The 19,173-nt window shown below is 38.7% G+C and overlaps 1 protein-coding gene across 2 annotated transcripts in view; it reads right to left on the bottom strand.

Annotated features, from left to right (window-relative positions):
• Nucleotides 1–14,670: 14,670 nt before the first annotated feature.
• Nucleotides 14,671–19,173, bottom strand: part of LOC120327266 (motile sperm domain-containing protein 2-like) — a 34,301-nt gene continuing 29,798 nt past the window's right edge. The window contains exon 17 of one of the 2 annotated variants that reach the window (XM_078119756.1): nucleotides 14,671–17,783. In XM_078119756.1, coding sequence (XP_077975882.1) covers nucleotides 17,619–17,783 — 165 coding nt within the window. In that variant the 3' untranslated portion in view covers nucleotides 14,671–17,618. The remainder of the gene's footprint in view (nucleotides 17,784–19,173) is intronic. The other variant, XM_078119757.1, reaches the window with a different exon arrangement.

Genomic DNA, 19,173 nt, shown 5'->3' on the forward strand with positions numbered 1-19,173 from the left:
ATTTGTTCCAAAGCACACCTATCAACTAAATAATTTTCGTTAACTCTACCATATGTTCGGCAGAAATTACGTCTACTTGTTGCCAAAGTGTTTCAAAGCATTCAACAACACCTTTCACTCCGGAGAAGGCTCTGTAGTATAGCGGTCACTGCTATTTAAGTAGATATACTTTATTTTAAAAGTACCCAAAGCAATTACTTCAAAGCAGCGGTTCCCAGCCAAGGGCCCGCCAAAGAGGTTCCAGAGCGGTTGGAGAGGGTCCACAATGCTGGGCGGAAAACTGACACCAGGAACTGTCCTTTATTGGCCGACCGCTTGTCTCATGTGCAACTGATAAACAAGTCAATTTTAGATTTTCAGCACTCTAAAATGAAAGAGATCGCTTGAACATCCTAATTGTGATTTTTAAAGGTACACATGAAGTATGTGAACCAAGATGGCGGACACCGGAACGTAGTATGTGTACCAGGTTGGGGTTAGGCCATAATTTCAGTTAAAAATATTACGAGAGTCCCTTGGCTAGTCCTCGAACTCGTAATAGAGCTAAAATAAAGTAGTTGGAATAAAATCATGACCAAACCCTAACCTGGTACAAATACTACGTTTCGGTGTCCGCCATCTTGGTTCACATACTTCGGGAGTACCTTTTTAAATTGTTTACTATAGACAACTCAACACTAAACGACTCCTAATTAATCATCGTACACTCTGATCTACGTTCGACAAAAATTACTTCTAGTTGTTACTAAAATATTCGGAAGCATCTGACTCGAAAACGCACACGACCTACTCATAAACTCTTTGCCGACTGTCTCCGGGTAACTGTTCCTTAGTCGCCGACCGCTGGTCTGTCAGCAACTAATACGCATATCTGTTTCAACTTTTCAGCCCTTGAAAGTCTAATTGTCAGAACAATATTATTTTTGCTTGTTTTTTTCAAATTGTCTACTAAATAACTAGAGTAACTAGAGTCCAGGGTGGTCCAAACCCAGGCCCGCGGGCCATATGTGGCCCGCCGCTTCATTATCTGTGACCCGCGTTGCACTTGCGCGAAGGTAAACAAAAAATCGCGTTTGGAATTGTTTCCTCATCAAAATAACCAGAAAATTTAGTAATTACCCTCCTGTATCTCAAATTTGGTAATCACTCAGTCTGCGATTATATGTAAGTTATTTTGTGAACATTAGTTTGAGAAAGAAAGAAAGCTGACCGATTCAAACTGATTTTTCAAACTGGGAATACCACAATGCTTGCTTAATACTTCTGCAAGTTGTGTCGCTGACAATATAAAACTGCATTTTCTCCATTTTTTTTCAAGATTTTTGCACGTTTCAGTGATGTTTTTGGCATGTTTTAGCTAGATAAATGACAAATAATGATTATTGTGTTTGGACAATAAAAGTGTTTGTTTTGTATTGCACTGTTTACTTATTCTTGGCACTATTGTGGCCCGCGAACAATACAAAAATAATAGTGTGGCCCGCGAGGCCGACAACCTTGGACCACGCTGAACTAAACCATAGGTTCTCAAAGAGCCCTGCGCACTTGGGCTGCGCACAACAACCACAGGGGCTATACAATCTATTTGTTTACCTAATAAAATACTGACTTGGTTGATTTTAGGCGCTCCCGTAGTATGTGCAACAAGATGGCGGACACCTGGACATAGTATGTGTACCAGGTTAGGCCATAATTTTATTCCAATTTTCCTTATTTTAGTTATATTACGAGTTCGGGGGCTAGCCAAGTGGCTCCTGTAGTATTTGTGCCTGAAATTATGGCCTAACCCTCCCCTGATACACATACCACGTTCCGGTGTCCGCTACTACAGGAGTAGCTAATTTTGTACCTGCCCAAAGACGCAATACCGCATTAATAAAATTTAACAACGGTAGCGTCGAAATGTGGCAAAGATACGGTTTTTCAAATATGACATTATCTATAAGTTCCAACAGATGATGCCATATTTCAATTACCGCCTTGTTGCCACACAATTCGACACTACTTTATTAATATTTTAACAAGTGTATTTCTTACATACAAAGCAGCAAATACATCCGAGTCATGAAATGAACTAATTTTAATCTACTCAGAAACATTAATCGGTAAGCATCAATGGATTTTTATGAATTTATAGTGGAGCTGAACAATATTCGGTACTCCTGAAGTATGCGCACCAGTTTCGCACTACCTGAAGCCTAACCTGGTACACAACCTAAGTTCATGTTGTGCGCCATCTTGGTGCGCATACTTAAGGAGGTCCCACTATTCAACCCCTCCTTAACGTCAAAAGTTTGAGAATCTCTGTCTAGACAATTAAACGACTCATTTACCAAGATACACTTCCTAATTAATTATTGTTCACTCTGCTCTGCTCTATAGTTTTTATGTATCTAAGAGTACTTGAACGTCGCAAAACAGGTGTTATCTTAACAATGTCATGCGTCAATATTGAAATACTTATGTCAAAAACACTGTCATAAAATAAGTAAAATCAACACAAATCTAAAATTATTGCGGTACTCCATTTTACATAAAGTTTTCATTATACACGTTACACTCCAAAGAAGGCTCTGTAGTATAGCAGCCCCTGTTATGTGAGAAGCTTATTTAATTTAGAATTTTCCGAAGTAATTACTTTGAAGCAGCGGTTTCCAACCAGGGCCAATAGCCCACCAAACCACAGAGCGGTTGGAAAACGTCCATAATGCTAGGGAAACTGATTTTACTTTTTCCTTTTCAAGAAAACTCCCAGTTCTTGCTAGTTTCATTGGTTGATAAAGTTATTTCGCAGGATGTTTTAAGAATTGAAAATGATATGAAAAATAACACCAGAATATTAAACAGGGGACCATGAGTGCTAAAACCCCCCGGAAGAAGGTCACAAGCCATAAAAGATTGGAACCACTGCTTTAAAGTTTGTTTGAAAATCGAGTTGAATTTACACATTTTGTTAAACTGTTGCGAGTTATTCAATATTCAAATAACTGAAATTCTTCACCTTAATAATACAATACTAGTTATCGAAGCTTAGGAGAACGGAAGATAGTTTAAATATTAAAGAACTATAGCGTCTGTGTGAAATAATTTTGCAAAAGCCTAATTTTTTCTTTCTTGTAGAAAAACGTCGTCAGGCTGTATTGAGTATCCATCATACATTCCCTCTTAGGATTTCCATATTTGTAACGGGACAGAGGGAAACCGAGAAAGCGACTTAATTAGATGGCCTTTCGCTCGGTTGACAGTACATGTCATGTATTGGGTTAGTTAGAAAGTAATTTGTTTCTTGATGCATGGACTTGATGGCGGAGGAAGCCGTAACCGGCCAGCAGGTACGTGAATCACCATATGGTGGCGAGTAGTTAAGTAATCTTCTCGCACATAATTATCCGACAGGCATTTGAACCTACGCAGGGTGATTAGAGGGCAATGACAAGCGTATTCCTAACGCTTAGCACGATGCGTTCTCACGAAAGAGTGGGTGACGAGTGTTTCAGAAAACGTCCCAGCCGCTGTACAAGACCCATATAGTTTTTCTCTATAACAACGAAAAACGTAATACGAAAAAAGAAAAGTGTTCGCCGAACACACACTGATTTGTATAGATAGTGTCGTGTACAAAAGATCCAAATGCATCAATTTATGCAGAATATACTGAATCGTGAGGATTTCAGCCCTGTCAAAACAGTAGTACTTCCCTATGCGTAATAGTGATTGCTTATGGAAAGACTTTTTCATAGCGAAGATATGCAAGTAACACGACAAACCTATCTGTAGCTTTATTTAAGTTCTGGGCCTGGCCTCTAGTGCTCTTACATTATGCAAATATATTCACTACTACATCGCCAAATAAAGACAAATAAAAACAATGACATCATCGTATATTAAATTACATCATCACAAACCAACACCTTTCTACTGTAGTTATGTTATTCGATTGAAATACCAACACAACACTTGAAGACGCAGTCATTGGAAAACAGGTGTGCAACATAGAAGCTACCGTGTATAGCGAACGTTTCACTTTAACAAAAATTATTCAATCTAATGGCATTTACCCGTTGTTATAATCCAGCGTTTCTCAAACTGTGTTCCCGCGAGCTTCTTCGGATTGTTCCGCAAGACAGTGATCGAAATTGCGACTAAATTAGTCGCCATGGTGATCTCGGCCATACTTCGTCGAACCTGGGTCGTAAATTTGTCTCCCAACTGGAGGCAAACAGGTCTTGTGCTAGTCTGGCGTTTTCGTTAACCGTTCAATATCGTCAACTGTCGGCCTAGTTTTTTAGTTGTTAAGTTTACAGTACACTTTATAATTTTACCATACACTAAATGTTTTTGAAACCACCCCCCTAATTTTATCTGTACAATCTAATGAAATTCATCCGTTATTATATTTTAATTTTATAGCTAGACATTGTTATCAACAACTTCAAATCACGTGACTTGCCATGCATGGTTGCGTACGCGCAATTTATTCTTGGCTGGCATGGAATCCTATTCTCAAATATTAAATGCGCATGAATTCCAACTTTTTCTGCCATAATGTCAAAATTTAATTTTCCTTGAAATTCTCTCTCATTTTTATTGCAAATTACAAAAAAAGAACGTTTGGAAGTTCATTAATGGCTCGACTTCACTTCAGTTTAGTTCCCTGCGTGCAAGTGAGTTTCTGTCCAGAGCCTTGTTTAGAGCGGAAACTTAGAACTCTCACAAAATGTGTTACAATAACCATTTATCTCTATGGTAGTTATATGGAATATTCAACCCTCAATTATCCTGTTCAAAGTCCATGCTTCTGAAAACCTATAACTGGCCAACTAATTCCATACCCAACAGGAGAGAGGATTGCTGGACTCGTCGCCGTAGGGTGATTCACATAACCGCTGGTCGGTTGCGGCTTCTCCCATCAAGTCCATGCTTCTGAAAACCAACTCGACTATCTAATTTCATACCCGACTTGGAATCGTAACTAAACGAGAGGCCGTGGTTTGTCATATATTATTAAGCCGTTTTAGCGGCTCTCCTCTCCCCCGGGACAGTTATGTAAACCCCACCCTATGATTCAAATTATATACATAGCCCCTTGTCACTGTCTCACTATGTCCTTAACAATTTTCATTCAGTTTATTTATTTTGTTATAACAGTTTAATTTACAAATGAAAGAAGGTTAAATTCATGATTTTTTCTATATCGTAACATTGTCAGTGCGTTTAAAATTCACTTCTGTAAAGAGTTTGGATATCTTACAGCTTCCTCGGGTTATCACGAGAGTAATTGGCGGGACGAGGGGTGTTTACTTCCGGCATGCACTGGTGGTCGTAACCCGATCTCACAACAACAGATTGACAGTGTGCATAGTTCCCACGACTAGATAACAAAGAGCGATATTGTCGAAAAGTTGATTTTGTAGTTCCCTGCTGCCAACACCCACCAGTGTTCACACTGCTCTATCACAAGCCTTAATATAAATTGTAGCGGTATAAGTTGTCTAATGCAGTGATTACCAAACCTTTCACTATCGTTCCCCTTCAACGAACTCCCAAAAACTTAATTCCCTCTTGCCAGAAATAAAATTACCATCGCGCAATTTGTGACATTGAATATTAAAACCAACTCAAAAGATTTTCTAATTTTTTTTTTGCGAAGTCGATTTTGTGACTTGAATCATCATGATAGCACAATAAATTATAGTCGTGAAGTCGAAAACTTAATGTTTAGCAATATTACTATTCCCCATTCCACATTAAAGATGAATGGACTTAAAAAAAAGCTGGGACAGGGATTAAAAAGAAATTGTTAAGACAATGAACGTCTGAATTGCCTCCTGAATATTGTCCGTTTGGGAATAATTTCCCCCGGTTTGGGAACCACTGGCCTAGTGTGTATTTACAGCACGGCGAAAAAATGGACTACTATCATTGTATAATTATATAGTCTAGAATTGGCGTCTCGGTGTGCGGTTTCAGCAGTCGTCTTCAAACCCAAAACATATCGTTGAAATATATTTATCTATCAGCAATATGGCAATATTGATATTAATTTAAACACTACAATTTTATGTACTTCCGTTAGATTGTGATAATTCAATGGACGCACAAACTTCAGAGGTGCGTCATGTTCACTTCCGAGTAAGTGCACTTGAATACGCTTTGAGCAAATTTCATAAAAATAGGTTGGTTTAATATTTATTTTTCTAGATCAGTGTTATGTCCTACATTGGGATAAGCACATCGGTTGAGATCGAATGGTACCAAATCAGCCCTGCCCTGCAATCTAGATTGTGTGTTAGTTATTCTATGTCGCATAGGGCTTAATGAAACCGTCGGTAGTTCGTACCGTTTCGGAGCATTTTTCGCCGGGTCCGGTTATCGCATAACTGCAAGTGAACGTATATTTGACCGCGCAATATTCGCTATATGTTACCATCTTATACCAAAGTTCCCATGCCTATGCGGTTGACACTTGAACTCTGCGGTTTCCAAGTCAAACATTCAATTTTTTACTCTCAAGAATACACCCATCTATTATCGTCTGCGGTAACTAATCTGTGTACACACAACATATTCCATAACCCCTTTCCGGACATAAAGAATATTACTGTAATCCCAGTAACGTGGTATAGAGCCATATCATATATGTCACCAATCGGAGGATAAAATGACATAACCCTCTCCATAAAGTTTCAACAAAAGTCATAAGCGTGCCAAAGAATTGCAATAAAAATCGAATAGCAAATGAAAGTAGAGGTTTTATGCGTTGTTGGGGAAGAATTAGGAGCTTAAAAATAGGCAAAGGAGGAATGTGTCAAAAAGTTTGGGAACCACTGCTTTGGATATACTCGTATATATATAGTTTATATACATAAAGAAGAAATAAAACAGTTTTGGGGCTCCCGAAGTATGCGAACCAAGATGGCGGACATCGGAATGTAATATGTGTACTAGGTTAGGGTTAGGCCATAATTTTAGGTATAAATACTACGGGAGGCTCTTGGCTAGTCTTCGAACTGATAATCATAGGACTAAAATAAGGAAAATTGGAAAAAAATTATCGCCTAACCCTAACCTGTTACCCATGTTACGTTCCGATGTCCGCCATCTTGGTTCGCATACTTCGGGAGCACCACAGTTTTAATCAACTACAAAATAGTATTCTTGGCGCTTGACATGAAATTTGACACAAAAAAGAAGCACAGAATAGGTGACGTAAATATTCCAAGAGTACAATCATAAGACATAAGGCCTGTAAAGCTAAATACGCAAGTAAGTGACCACATAAACCGGGACATCTCTAGTACCGGTACGTGACCGCCAATGCAAACAAATCATTTTCTACTCATAAACCCCTTACTTTGCAGTATCGTTCATAACCATACACAGTTAATTGCCATCGCAGTTTATTTTGTCGCTTCATTGTTTGTCCATTTAATTCTTAAACAACTAACTACCGGCACGGTGTCTGTCTCGGACCTGCGACCTTAGATTCCAAGAGTGTCCATGTTCGTACGGTTTCTTACGCCGGAATTTCAGCATGGGATAAGAACAAGATTTACATATTTATCATAGGAAAGAGAACCGATAGGACGACTTAATCATATGACGAATCCGGTTACCAGTCCATGTCGGGTATGAGACTAGTTGTCGCGTTTCCTCGAAAATTAGACCTAGCCTGAAAATATGACCTAGCAGTTTTTCACATAAAAACGTGTTATTTGAAAATATCGTAATTCTCTACTTTGTAATTTTGTTTTTGATAAATGTAAATAAAAGACATCCCCTCGAAATAGGCCGTAGTGTTATTTTTCGAGAGAAAAACACGATAGCCAGTTATTTGTTCCAGATGCATCTAACAGATCTATATTTTCAAATATTAATCGTCAAATATTAATCCTCGACATTTACTAGAATTTATGATCTCCACGTAAAACAAGAGAGCTATGCTCAAATATATGGACACGTAGAGTCACATAATTTTGATGACGTCATAGCAAAAAAAAAGTAATAGCCTTCTGGAGAAAATTTTTATCTTTAACCACTGAAAATTTCAAAGCAATTGGTCCAGTATTCGAAGAGAAAAGCGACTTTTTAAAAACGTGTCAAAGAACAAGAACAACAACCACAACAACAACATAATATTGAAACGATCGTTATGTCCACTACGTGTCCAACAAAGAGATGAGAGCTGAATTCACGGCGGTACCAGTACCTAACGTAGGTGCGGTACTGAGTTAGCAGTCAGCCAGCATCTTACCTGTACACTGTAGGCCATATACGGTAATTGATCACAGAACAGTTGTTCCCTTGCAAATTTTATGTTGTTTACACTTTAGGACAGATAATTGATCACAGAACAATTCTTCCCTTTCAAATTTTATGTTGTTTCCAGTAGACTCTCATCAAAATAAACAAATATAGTAGGCTACAAGTGCTACAACGCTTGCATTACTGCACTGGTAGGACCGTGAAAGAATAGGTTACGGTAATTTAATTGTGGTAAGACACCGGTACCGGCACCAGTACCAGTATCGTACTTACGTACTGAGCTACCAGTACCGGTACCGAACCTGTAGGTCTGATATTCCGTTCCGCATACGATAGGCTATAAAACTTGCATTGCAGCATTAGTAATACCGCGGAAGGAATAAGTCAATTTCACTGCGTTACGGTACCGGTATGGCAACTTACCAGTACCGACCTACAGTAGCTGTAGTACTGAGCAAGACAATCGATCGCGAAACCGCTTGAAATAAGTGTAAAACAGTGTTCCCATGAGTAAAAATAAATACCGCGAAATTTTGTATGAAATATCATATCTCATAGGATTCATATAAAATTTAAGAATAAATAAAAGTAATAGCCTTCTGGGGAAAAATATAATCTTTACTCACTGAAAATTTCAAAGCAATTGGTCCAGTAATCAACGAGAAAAGCGATTTTTTCATAACGATACCAAGAAGAAGACAAATAAGAACAAGAACAACAAAAATACCAAAACGATCGTTATGTCCACTAACGTGTCCAAAAATAACGATTGAGGAATCATATCTGTAGGCCCCTTGACTGCCATGTTATCAAGACCGATAACACGTTGGCAAAGTCTAACAACCAATCCTGTATGAAAGGATGGTATGATGAAAACCTACCATTCCCGATACATTCTAGAACGGTTTCAAGCGGGGTTCCATGGCCCGAAAGTTTTCATTCAAATCCTAGAATAATGTATGTATAATGGGTAATCATACCAAGAACAAATAATAAGTATGCTACACATTAAAGATCATTTTGTTTTATGAGTATTGAGTTTGGATTTTACATATATTTACAGTTTATACAACCAGACAATTAAACTATAGCACATGGGTTTCTCGACCATAGCGTCCTACATATAGTCATACATAGCCAAACCCTAAGTTACGACTCGGCTTTCCCGTCCCGACAAGAAAACACAATCTTACTATAAAATATTGAAAAAGTTGAGCGTAGTAGAGCTCTCGTCAGTTATACACTTTATAGTGCATTAGCACATACATAATAAAATGTACCTAAGCCCTGAGTTACAGCTCAACTATTTTTCCTCAGCAAATAAAATCTTACAATATATATAAAAATTACCTGTTGGCTATCAAAAAATGTAGCAACGACGTAACGATCATGTTGAACCCAAATTATCGCAGGAGGGCTATAGAACATATATAATGAAATATAAGTAAATAAAACTTGTTCTGTAGCCTGGAATAATGCAGCCCAAAAGTCATACTTTTGTAAGGTAAATACTCCTGGAAATATCCCAAGGTGCAAAAGCGCATGTATACAATGTAACCCCCAAAAACAGAGTCCATAACTTTTCTTGATTAATTCTACGAAAATGTATTTAATACTTGTTAGACTTTAATTAAACGGAGTCTACGACGGTTTGCACGAAAATAGGTTCCAAATGAACTCTGTTCTTTTCTGTTTTGTGTCACCCTATTTCAGATATAGACACTCAAACCCTGATTCATGACTCAAATATCCTGCCCGACAAGTAAAATATAATATTTGGCACTAACGCTTACCTAGCGGTTTCAAAAGCACCTGTTCAATTAGCGACGTATACCACCACAAAATATGCTTCGTACTCTATCTCGTTGTTTAACGAACTACCCTATTACACAAGTACCAGATAACCTGTTCTGTGATAAATATGGGCCGTTCATGGGTTCAGTCTAACTTACACGATTTATATCTCGCCCTTGTTTGGTAGAACTACTATAACGGGACTCGACAACGATTATTTGCAAAGCACCTCGATACTATTGACTTACTCAATGCATTCTGTATTATGACAAAAGAATTGAATTCAATAATACGTACCATTGTGACGGTTTTGTCGTCTGGCGATGTTTACGAACATAGAAAAACTGCATCGGACATTTCGCCCTTTCGGTTGTCGAAGGCAATTTATGGTATGAATTACCTTTAAAGATTTTACTGCTAAATTTCGAGAATATATATATTTTTATCATTGTACTTTGAAAATCTCAATTTATTATTTGTGTCTATCATTTTGACGGGCAATGATGGTCATTTCTGTCTATTACAATCGCCTGTCAATTGTTATGAAGTCTCCTATTGAAAATGGCAATGATTTGTGTTTAATTGCATTAATTAACAGGACAATTATTTACATATTACACCTTGATTACACATCATACTGGCTTTTTGTATGCCAGTGCAACAGCCCCCAAACGGAGGAGACCGCTCAAATGGCGATTGGGTATGTATACATTATCGTTTCAAATCTAACTTCAAAGTTTTCTCGCTTTCTTGGTTTTGAGTCTTTTTTGAGACCTCCTGAAGTATGCGCACTAAGATGGCGCACAACCTGAACTCAGGTTAGGGTTCAGATTATGCGTTTTGTGGCATTGAAAATGGTAATTGTGTCGCCATCTACACCTGGCCTGTTGTCTATATCAGGGATGAGCAAGGTTTTTGCACCGCGAGCCAAAAATTTTGCCCACCTAGATTGGCGGGCCATGTGAGTAGGTGTGATGTAAAAGTTACATTTTATGAACAATATTTACAGTGTTACAAAAGCATAAGTGAAATAATAAGCCTCGTGCTAAAACTAAGTTTAATTGCAATATCAACAAATTTCTTAAAATAATTATTAGCTGAAACATCAAAATTTGGTTTTACTTTGACTGTGGCAGCATCAGGCGGGCCAAATTGAATTACCCAACTGGCCGGATTTGGCCCGCGGGCCGTAGTTTGCACACCCCTGGTCTATAGGGTACTCCTGAAATATGCGTACCAAAATGGCGGGCACTGGAACGTAGTATGTGTACTAGGCTAGAGTTAGGCCATAATTTTATTTCAATTTTCCTTATTTTGGTTCTATTACGAGTTCGGGGACTAGCCAAGTGACTCCAGTAGTATTTGTAGCTAAAATTATGGCCTAACCCTATCCTGGTACACATACCACGTTCCGGTGTCCGCCATCTTGGTACGCATACTCCAGTTCCGTCTATATGGCAGCCCAACGGCCACTACAGAAGAGGCCATTCAAAAGGCGATTGGGACCATAAATTTATCACTAACCTGTTGTTCATATGGAAGCTCAATGGCCATTGCAGAGGGGGTCGTTCAAATAGCGACCATATATCTATACCAAGCCTGCTGTGTATGTGGAAGCCGAATAGTCACTACAGATGAGGCCATGGAATCGATAATTGGGACTACCGGTATGTATTTCCCTATTTCCAAACATAATGTCTATATAACATAGTAAAGGCCATTGTGTTTCTGTTTGAAAATAAGCAAGAACACTCATTAGCGTTTTAAATCTAAGTTTAAGTTTTGCTCGCCTTCTTGGTTATTCAGTCTTCTTCACTCTTCTGTGAAGACAGGGCGATCAATTTAAACTATCATTATTCATTTAGTTACCATTGTATGCGCAAGTCTCACGAGGTGGCGAGTACACCGATGATCAGCCTCAGTTCAATTGCCCATTAGCGAACTCTAGCGGCATTTATTTTTGTTGTCAAATAAGTTGCAGAATAAGATTTACAAGAGAGCGGTGCAAGACATTCAGGCTAGGATAAGAATTTTATACTTTCTCGGGAATATGAAAGTTGATAAGCCGGATTAATCATATGGCGTACCACGGCCTCTCGTTGTGTTACAAGTCTGTGTCGATTATGCAATGGGGCCAATATGCAATTATCCAGCGTGGCGGTGTGGCTCAACGGGCTAAGCGTTAGGAATACGCTCGCCACCCAGACTGGATTCCATGGCAGATGCACGCCCGAGGGCGCTAGCGCTCTGCAAAAATGCACGCGAGCGAAATCAATTTTGCACGCCGAAAATTTGCAATTGCTCACCAATGTAAATCGGTTTAAATGGTTTTAAAATCAATAATCCAGTAATATAAAGATGCCAAAATATTATACCTCCACAATTGTCGACAAATACCAGCTTGCAAGATTTGGTCTGATCGAAATATTGCGAAGCAAAAAGACCATGGACCTTTGACCCGCGAAAAATTCCTCTCATTGTTACGTCCTTTTTTGCATCGTGCTTATTTGGCCAATGTCACGAAGTAAACAAGGAAGTCGATGCTCGGGGAAAGGTCCATATCGTGTCGAATGATAGGAAATAGGAATCCCGTGAGAATAGTTATGGACGAAACGATCGCCTCCGCACCAATGGCCAAGTACGGCTCTGATTCAGCGTATTTTCCATACAATAATTTTACACGAATGTACTGAACAGTACCGGTATCTAAAGTTGCTCAAACACTCCCAAAATTAGTGACAAAGTATGAAAATAATGTTTGGGGTCAAAGGTCAAACGTCCATTTTTGCTCTAATTTGACGTAATTTTTATCCATTAATTCTACGTAAAAACACTACCAAAATTAATGACAAAGTATGTCCATTTTGCTCTGGTTCAACGTATTTTTCATCCAATAATTTTACGCGGATGTACTGAACAGTACCGGTATCCAAAGTCGCACAAACACTCTCAAAATTAGCGACAAACTGTAAAAATAATGTTTGGGGTCAAAGGTCAAACGTCCATTTTTTCTCTGATTCAACGTAATTTTTATCCGATACCGGTAATTTTACGCGGATGTATTGAGAGGTATCTGATGTCAAAGTCAGTTGCACGCGAGTGCAGTTGTTTTGCACGTCGTGAGCTATAATTGCACGCCAGGAATTCTTATTTGCACGCGGGAATTTCTGATTGCACGCCCGATTTCTCGTTCAAAAAGGCCATGAAATCCAGACTGGCTCGCCACCGCACCTCTAATTACTCTGCGTGGGTTCGCAGGTTCGAATCCCATGCAGGGATGGTTATGTGCGAGAGGATTGCTGGACTCCTCGCCGTCGTTGGGTGGTTCACGTAACCGCTGGTCGGTTACGGCTTCCTCCACCACCAAGTCCATGCTTCCGAAAACAAAAAATACAGTAGGCTACAAACTAATCCCATACCCGACTTGGAATGGTAACCGGACGAGAGGCCGTGGTTCGCCATATGGATAAGCCGTCTTATCGGCTTTCCTCTCCCCCGGGATAAATAAGTAAATCCTATCCTATCCAATAATGGCGCCCATAGCAAATTTTAAATTTTTTTATAAATTCAGGAAAAGTACTAATTTCGATACTCACGTAGTATGTAATCGAGAATCGACACCGGAACGTAGTATGTGTACCAGGTTGGGCCATAATTTCAGGTACACATACTACGGAAGTCACTTGGCTAGTCCCCGAACTCGTAATTGAACTAAAATAAGGAAGATTAGAATAAAATTATGTCTTAACCTGGTACACAGACTACGTTCCGGTATCCACCATCTTGGTGCACATACTACGGGAGCGCCCTAATTTCAAATATTTCTAATTTTGCTGAAAATAAAGTCGCGTTTTTTAACTTTGTTTTATGCTCGTCCTCCAGTTCTTCTGCATTATGTTTGACCATCTGTTATTGTTTTGTTATATGTCAGCGTGCCCAAAATAAAATTGATTGGTTTAAATTATTTTGAGACATTTCACGATTGAAACATTTGCCCTTTTTGCTCTCTATCCAAAAGGCTGCCATACCATAGATACGCCACTGTGGTTCATTTGATTTGTAAGCCAGTTATTTGTTCCAGATATATGGGTCACTCAACCAATATATGGGATTTACAACTCACGATCCGTTGAAACCATACAGAAGTATGCTGTCGTATCACGCGCCAATAACCGCCAATCGACATGAGACCTAAATTGCCATGCAGGATAGGATCTACATATTTATCCCGGGGAAAAGAAAAGTCAATAAGAAGGCTTAATCATCATGGCGAACCACGGCCTCTCGTCCGGTTACCAGTCCATGTCGGGCATGGGATTAGTTAGCCGGTTATTGGTTTTCAGAAGCGTGGACTTGATGGTGAAGGAAGCCGCAACGGAACAGCGGTTAGCCCAGCCTACGGTGGAGAGTCCAGCAATCTTCTCGCACACAATTTTTCTTGCATGGGATTCGAACCTGCGAACCCAAGCAGGTTAATCAGGGGTGCGGTGGTGAGTGTATACCTAACGCTTAACTTGATGCAACGCACCGCCGAGCCAGTTTGGCATAGTCTCCCAACCTAGTTTGTAAATAGCTGATTGACATAAAATCTGGCATCTAAATAAGCACAAAAACTTGTCAAAGAATTTATTACCTCAAATGATCACCAGATTTGCCCCACCAATACGTGATAAAGCAAATTAATAATGACTTATAATAGTATATATGGCTTATTTTGTGAGAGTATCATCGCTGAATAGCAAGCAGGAAGTGGTGAAAGAAAGAATGGAAAACTGGGGCAGCTGAATGAAAGCACATTTGGACAATTTTTAACTGGAACGAAAAATGCTGGCAAATTGATGAATTCAAATAATCAGGCTGTTTTTTGATTTATGCTACAACAACTCTGCAGTGAGTGCATATGAATTCGCTAACACTGCATTTCCCACTCTGGGTGGGAGAGGGTTAAATTTCACGAACAAGAAAATAACACTTTCCTCTGTATTTACTTGAAATTCTAAAAATGATTATTCCTAAAGAAAAGGCATACAACGAATTGATGAAAAAATGTAGCCATGTTAACATGTGGTAAAATTGGTGGTTCTTGTAAGGTTTTTGGCGCTCCAGAAGTATGTGCACCAAGATGGCGCACAACCTGAACCCCATCCTGGTACACATACTATGTTCAGGTTGTGCGACATCTTGGTGCACATACTTCTCCATTACAAGACAATACACCTTCTAGTACTCTGTATGTTAATTCAGGGCTTACAGAGAAATATTATGTTCGAAGAAAATCATATTATAATTGCTAATGAAGATCGCTATATAAAAAATTGACAATTCAAAAAAGGTAGTCACGTTTTATGTCTCAAATTCGATGACGCACAAAACAAAAAATTGAGCTAATTAAAAAATAATTATAATCTCATTAGAGCCATAAAAAGGTGGTACAATTGAAATATGTATTATACAATGTTGGTGGGGGGAGGGGAGGGGGAAGTCCCTAGACCAGGGAAGGCCAAACTATGGCATGAGAACTACCCAGAGTCACATCGAATTACCCATGCTGAGGCAAGTATACCTCTTAGTCGAGTCTGAGCCTTTTCATTCGAATTGTTCATGTCACTTCGAGTCTTTGATACACAATGACTCAAGTTCAAGACAAGCCGAGCCTCACAGCACTGTCATACAATGCTAAATATGTATGTACTTGCAGAAGATCGTGTATCAAAAAGTTTAGGAATCTCTAATATAAATAATTCCTAATGCATTCAAATAAGAGATCTGCTTTGAACCCTCAGCTCAATTGTGCTGTCAGCTTAGCAGAAGAGCAAGAATCCATTCCAAAAGTAAAAGAAAGTTCGAATTTAAATATTATGAGCTCTTTCAAAGCTAGTGACTTTGAACACTTATATGACCCATACTCAGTAACTTTTTTCACAATGTTTTATCTTTTCTGGCTTCGCATACCAGATGACAGTTTGTCAATGTTTCAAATGTGACAAAATTTCTATTTGGCAGAAAAAGCGGCAAAAGAATGCTTAGAACCCTGACATTACAACAAAAATCTAAATACAGTCAGAAACTTGCGTGTGATATGAGGGACCAATGAAAATTGTCTGATATTTTAATATCAAGCGCTCAAAATGTTAAGTTTTCAAATGAAAATATATGTTTTCTCAATTTTAACATTTTGCTGTAATATATTGAATTTAAATAATCAATTAGTTTTAGGTATGCTCACTGGAAGGTTAGCATTGAAGCTGAAGAAGAAACTGTTAGAATAAGAAAGATTCTAATCATTTCAGGGTGCTCCCGAAGTATGTGAACCAAGATGATGGACATCGGAACGTAACATGGGTAACAGGTTAGGGTTAGGTGATAATTTTTTTCCAATTTTCCTTATTTTAGTCCTATTATCAGTTCGAAAGCTAGCCAAGAGCCTCCTGTAGTATTTATAGCTAAAATTATGGCCTAACCCTAACCTAGTACACATATTACATTCCGATGTCCGCCATCTTGGTTCGCATACTTCGGGAGCCCCCATTTCAGAGACTTTGTACACCTGTGTAACTTATTATACAATACTATGAATGAAGTTTCATCATTTCTGACTTTGCACCAGATGAGAAGCTTATCAAAGGTCCAAATTAGACAAATGAAGTTTCTAATCCGGACAAATCGGAAAAAATTCTTCGAAATCGTTGAGTGCAGTTTTGGGTCTATCTTCGTTACTAGATTGACTGTTTTTAAAGAAACGCTTTTCACACACATGAAATTTAAAATGGGAAATCCAGAAACACTCCACACCCAAATGACCACAGCGCAACGGGAACAATTTTGGTACTCCTGAGGTATGCGCACCAAGATGTCCCACAACCTGAACCTTAACCTGGTACACACAACCTGAGTTCAGGTTGTGCGCCATCTTGTGCGCATACTTCGGAAGGTCTACACTTTTTATACAACCGAGTTTGGCTTTGCATACCCAGATGATAGCTAGCCAAGGTTGACACAATTTGATGCATTAGGTTCCGCAGATATACTCAAGTAAATTACGCAAGTCCAATAAAAAGGTTCTGGATTTCAGTAGTTCCCAAAGTTGATTGACAGCGGGCCAAAATTAGAAAAGGAAGGATATTCGCGAGACAGAGAGCGCCTGTAGATAATGATGTAACGATTGCAGTATCTAGTACGCAAAAAGAAAAAAAACATTTGTCAAACTATTTTACTTATATTCAGCTGGCCATATTTGATCGTTACGTGGGTAGTAAATGAATACCCTGAGATCGCCACTGTATTGAATATTTCATCGACTCCATCCACTATCCCGATATTGAATATTAAATAGACAAAAAACTGGAATTACTGGAAAAATGCATAGTTATTAAATTTGGTGCTCCGGATGCATGTGTACCAAGATGACGCACAATCTGAATCCTAACCTGGTACACATACTATGTTCAGGTTGTGCGCCATCTTGGTAAATATACTTCGGGAGCACCTTAAATTTGATTCGGTCTCTCCATATAAGTCAGTATCATAATTAATATATAATCCCTCAAATGATTGCGTCATTAAGAAGCGCTCGAGCATGACTGATTTGCAGATGACAGACTATATGACACCATTGTGATTTCATAAAGCAGAAAAAACAATAATATAATGACGATGAACAACAGCCCCATCATGTGGCGCATTCTTCTCCGCATCCAGCGAGAATCGTTTTCAAGCCTCGATATCTGAAATTATTGAATATTTGTTAGAATGAGCTTGGGGGGGGGGGGGGGAGGAAAGCTGTAAAAAGGTGTAATCATATCACTAGGGGGCAATTATCCTATATAGCAGTGGATTCCAACCTTTTATGGCTTATGGCCCCTTTCCAGAGACTTTTAGCATTCATGGCTCCCCCATCATTTCAATGGTACCATAGTGTTATTCTGATTGGTAGATTCCAAATTCCATTATTTTCAAACAATTCAGGCTCAACAAAGTGAAAACACCTGTGAAATACCTTACCAAGTGATGAACTAGGAAGAACAGGGAGGGAGAGTAAAACCAGTTTTGTGCCAAGCATTGTGACCCCTACAACTGCTCTGTGGCGCCCCCTGGGAGGCCTCGCTTGGGAACCGGTACCGCTGAGGAAGGATTAAGAGGAAAAAAGCTGTTTTTGTAAAATGAGAGATATATATACTTTTGATTTTCAAACATCCGTAGTTTTTATCAAATTACTTCAATGAAAATTGCTTCAAAAACTATTGCTATGAAAATCTTTCAAAATTTATCATTCATTCACCCCTTTGATTAATCATCATAAGTTAATTTTTCTGAATCAATTGGTGAACTATGACCTCACAACCTTTAACCCTAGAAGTATAATCCACCCTACAATGGAATGACAGTTAGTAAGTGAAATTGCCACCACTGTGTTAAGAATAATTTAAAGCAGAAAATTAGTAATTATGGATATTTGGCAAATCACAGGAGATAAACCAGATACATAGTGTTATGATTGTTGATCAATATAGAATAGCACTACTGTATTACATACAGCCGTGGTTCTCAAACTGGGCGTCGTGCGTGGTTTCAATTTTGTGCGGGCGTCGCAAAACTTTTCTTCTTTTGTGGATTTGTACCCGTGATGCGTAAAAAAGTCAAAATTTTCGTTATTCTCGTTTGTATCATACTTGAGAACTGGAAATGGCAATATAATAATTATTGTAACGATCATTTTATCTAGGTGTAACCTCTAAAACATTACGGATCATTCAATACTGTTTCAATTATGATATCACACAGGCTGGATCAGATCGAGCCATGAATGTCGTTTATTTCTAATTTCATGAACATGGACACCATCAAGTCCGCGGCAGTTCTCTTCAGGCAAAATTTGAATAAAACTCCAGGCGTTTTTGACGGGGAGTCGCAGCTTAGTCATATTTTTTGAAGGGCGTCGCAATACCAAGAAGTTTGAGAAACACTGACACACAGGGTTTGCCCAAAAAGTTCGCCCAATTTTATAGTAATAACAATTGTGAATTCAAATGAAAAAAATATCGTATGATAAATGAGAACTGCAAGCACAATAAGAACTATTGATAAACAAAGAACAAGGAAATTTTTATTTAATTT

The sequence above is a fragment of the Styela clava genome, chromosome 14, assembly GCF_964204865.1.
Source record: "Styela clava chromosome 14, kaStyClav1.hap1.2, whole genome shotgun sequence".
NCBI classification, from domain to species: Eukaryota; Metazoa; Chordata; class Ascidiacea; order Stolidobranchia; family Styelidae; genus Styela; species Styela clava.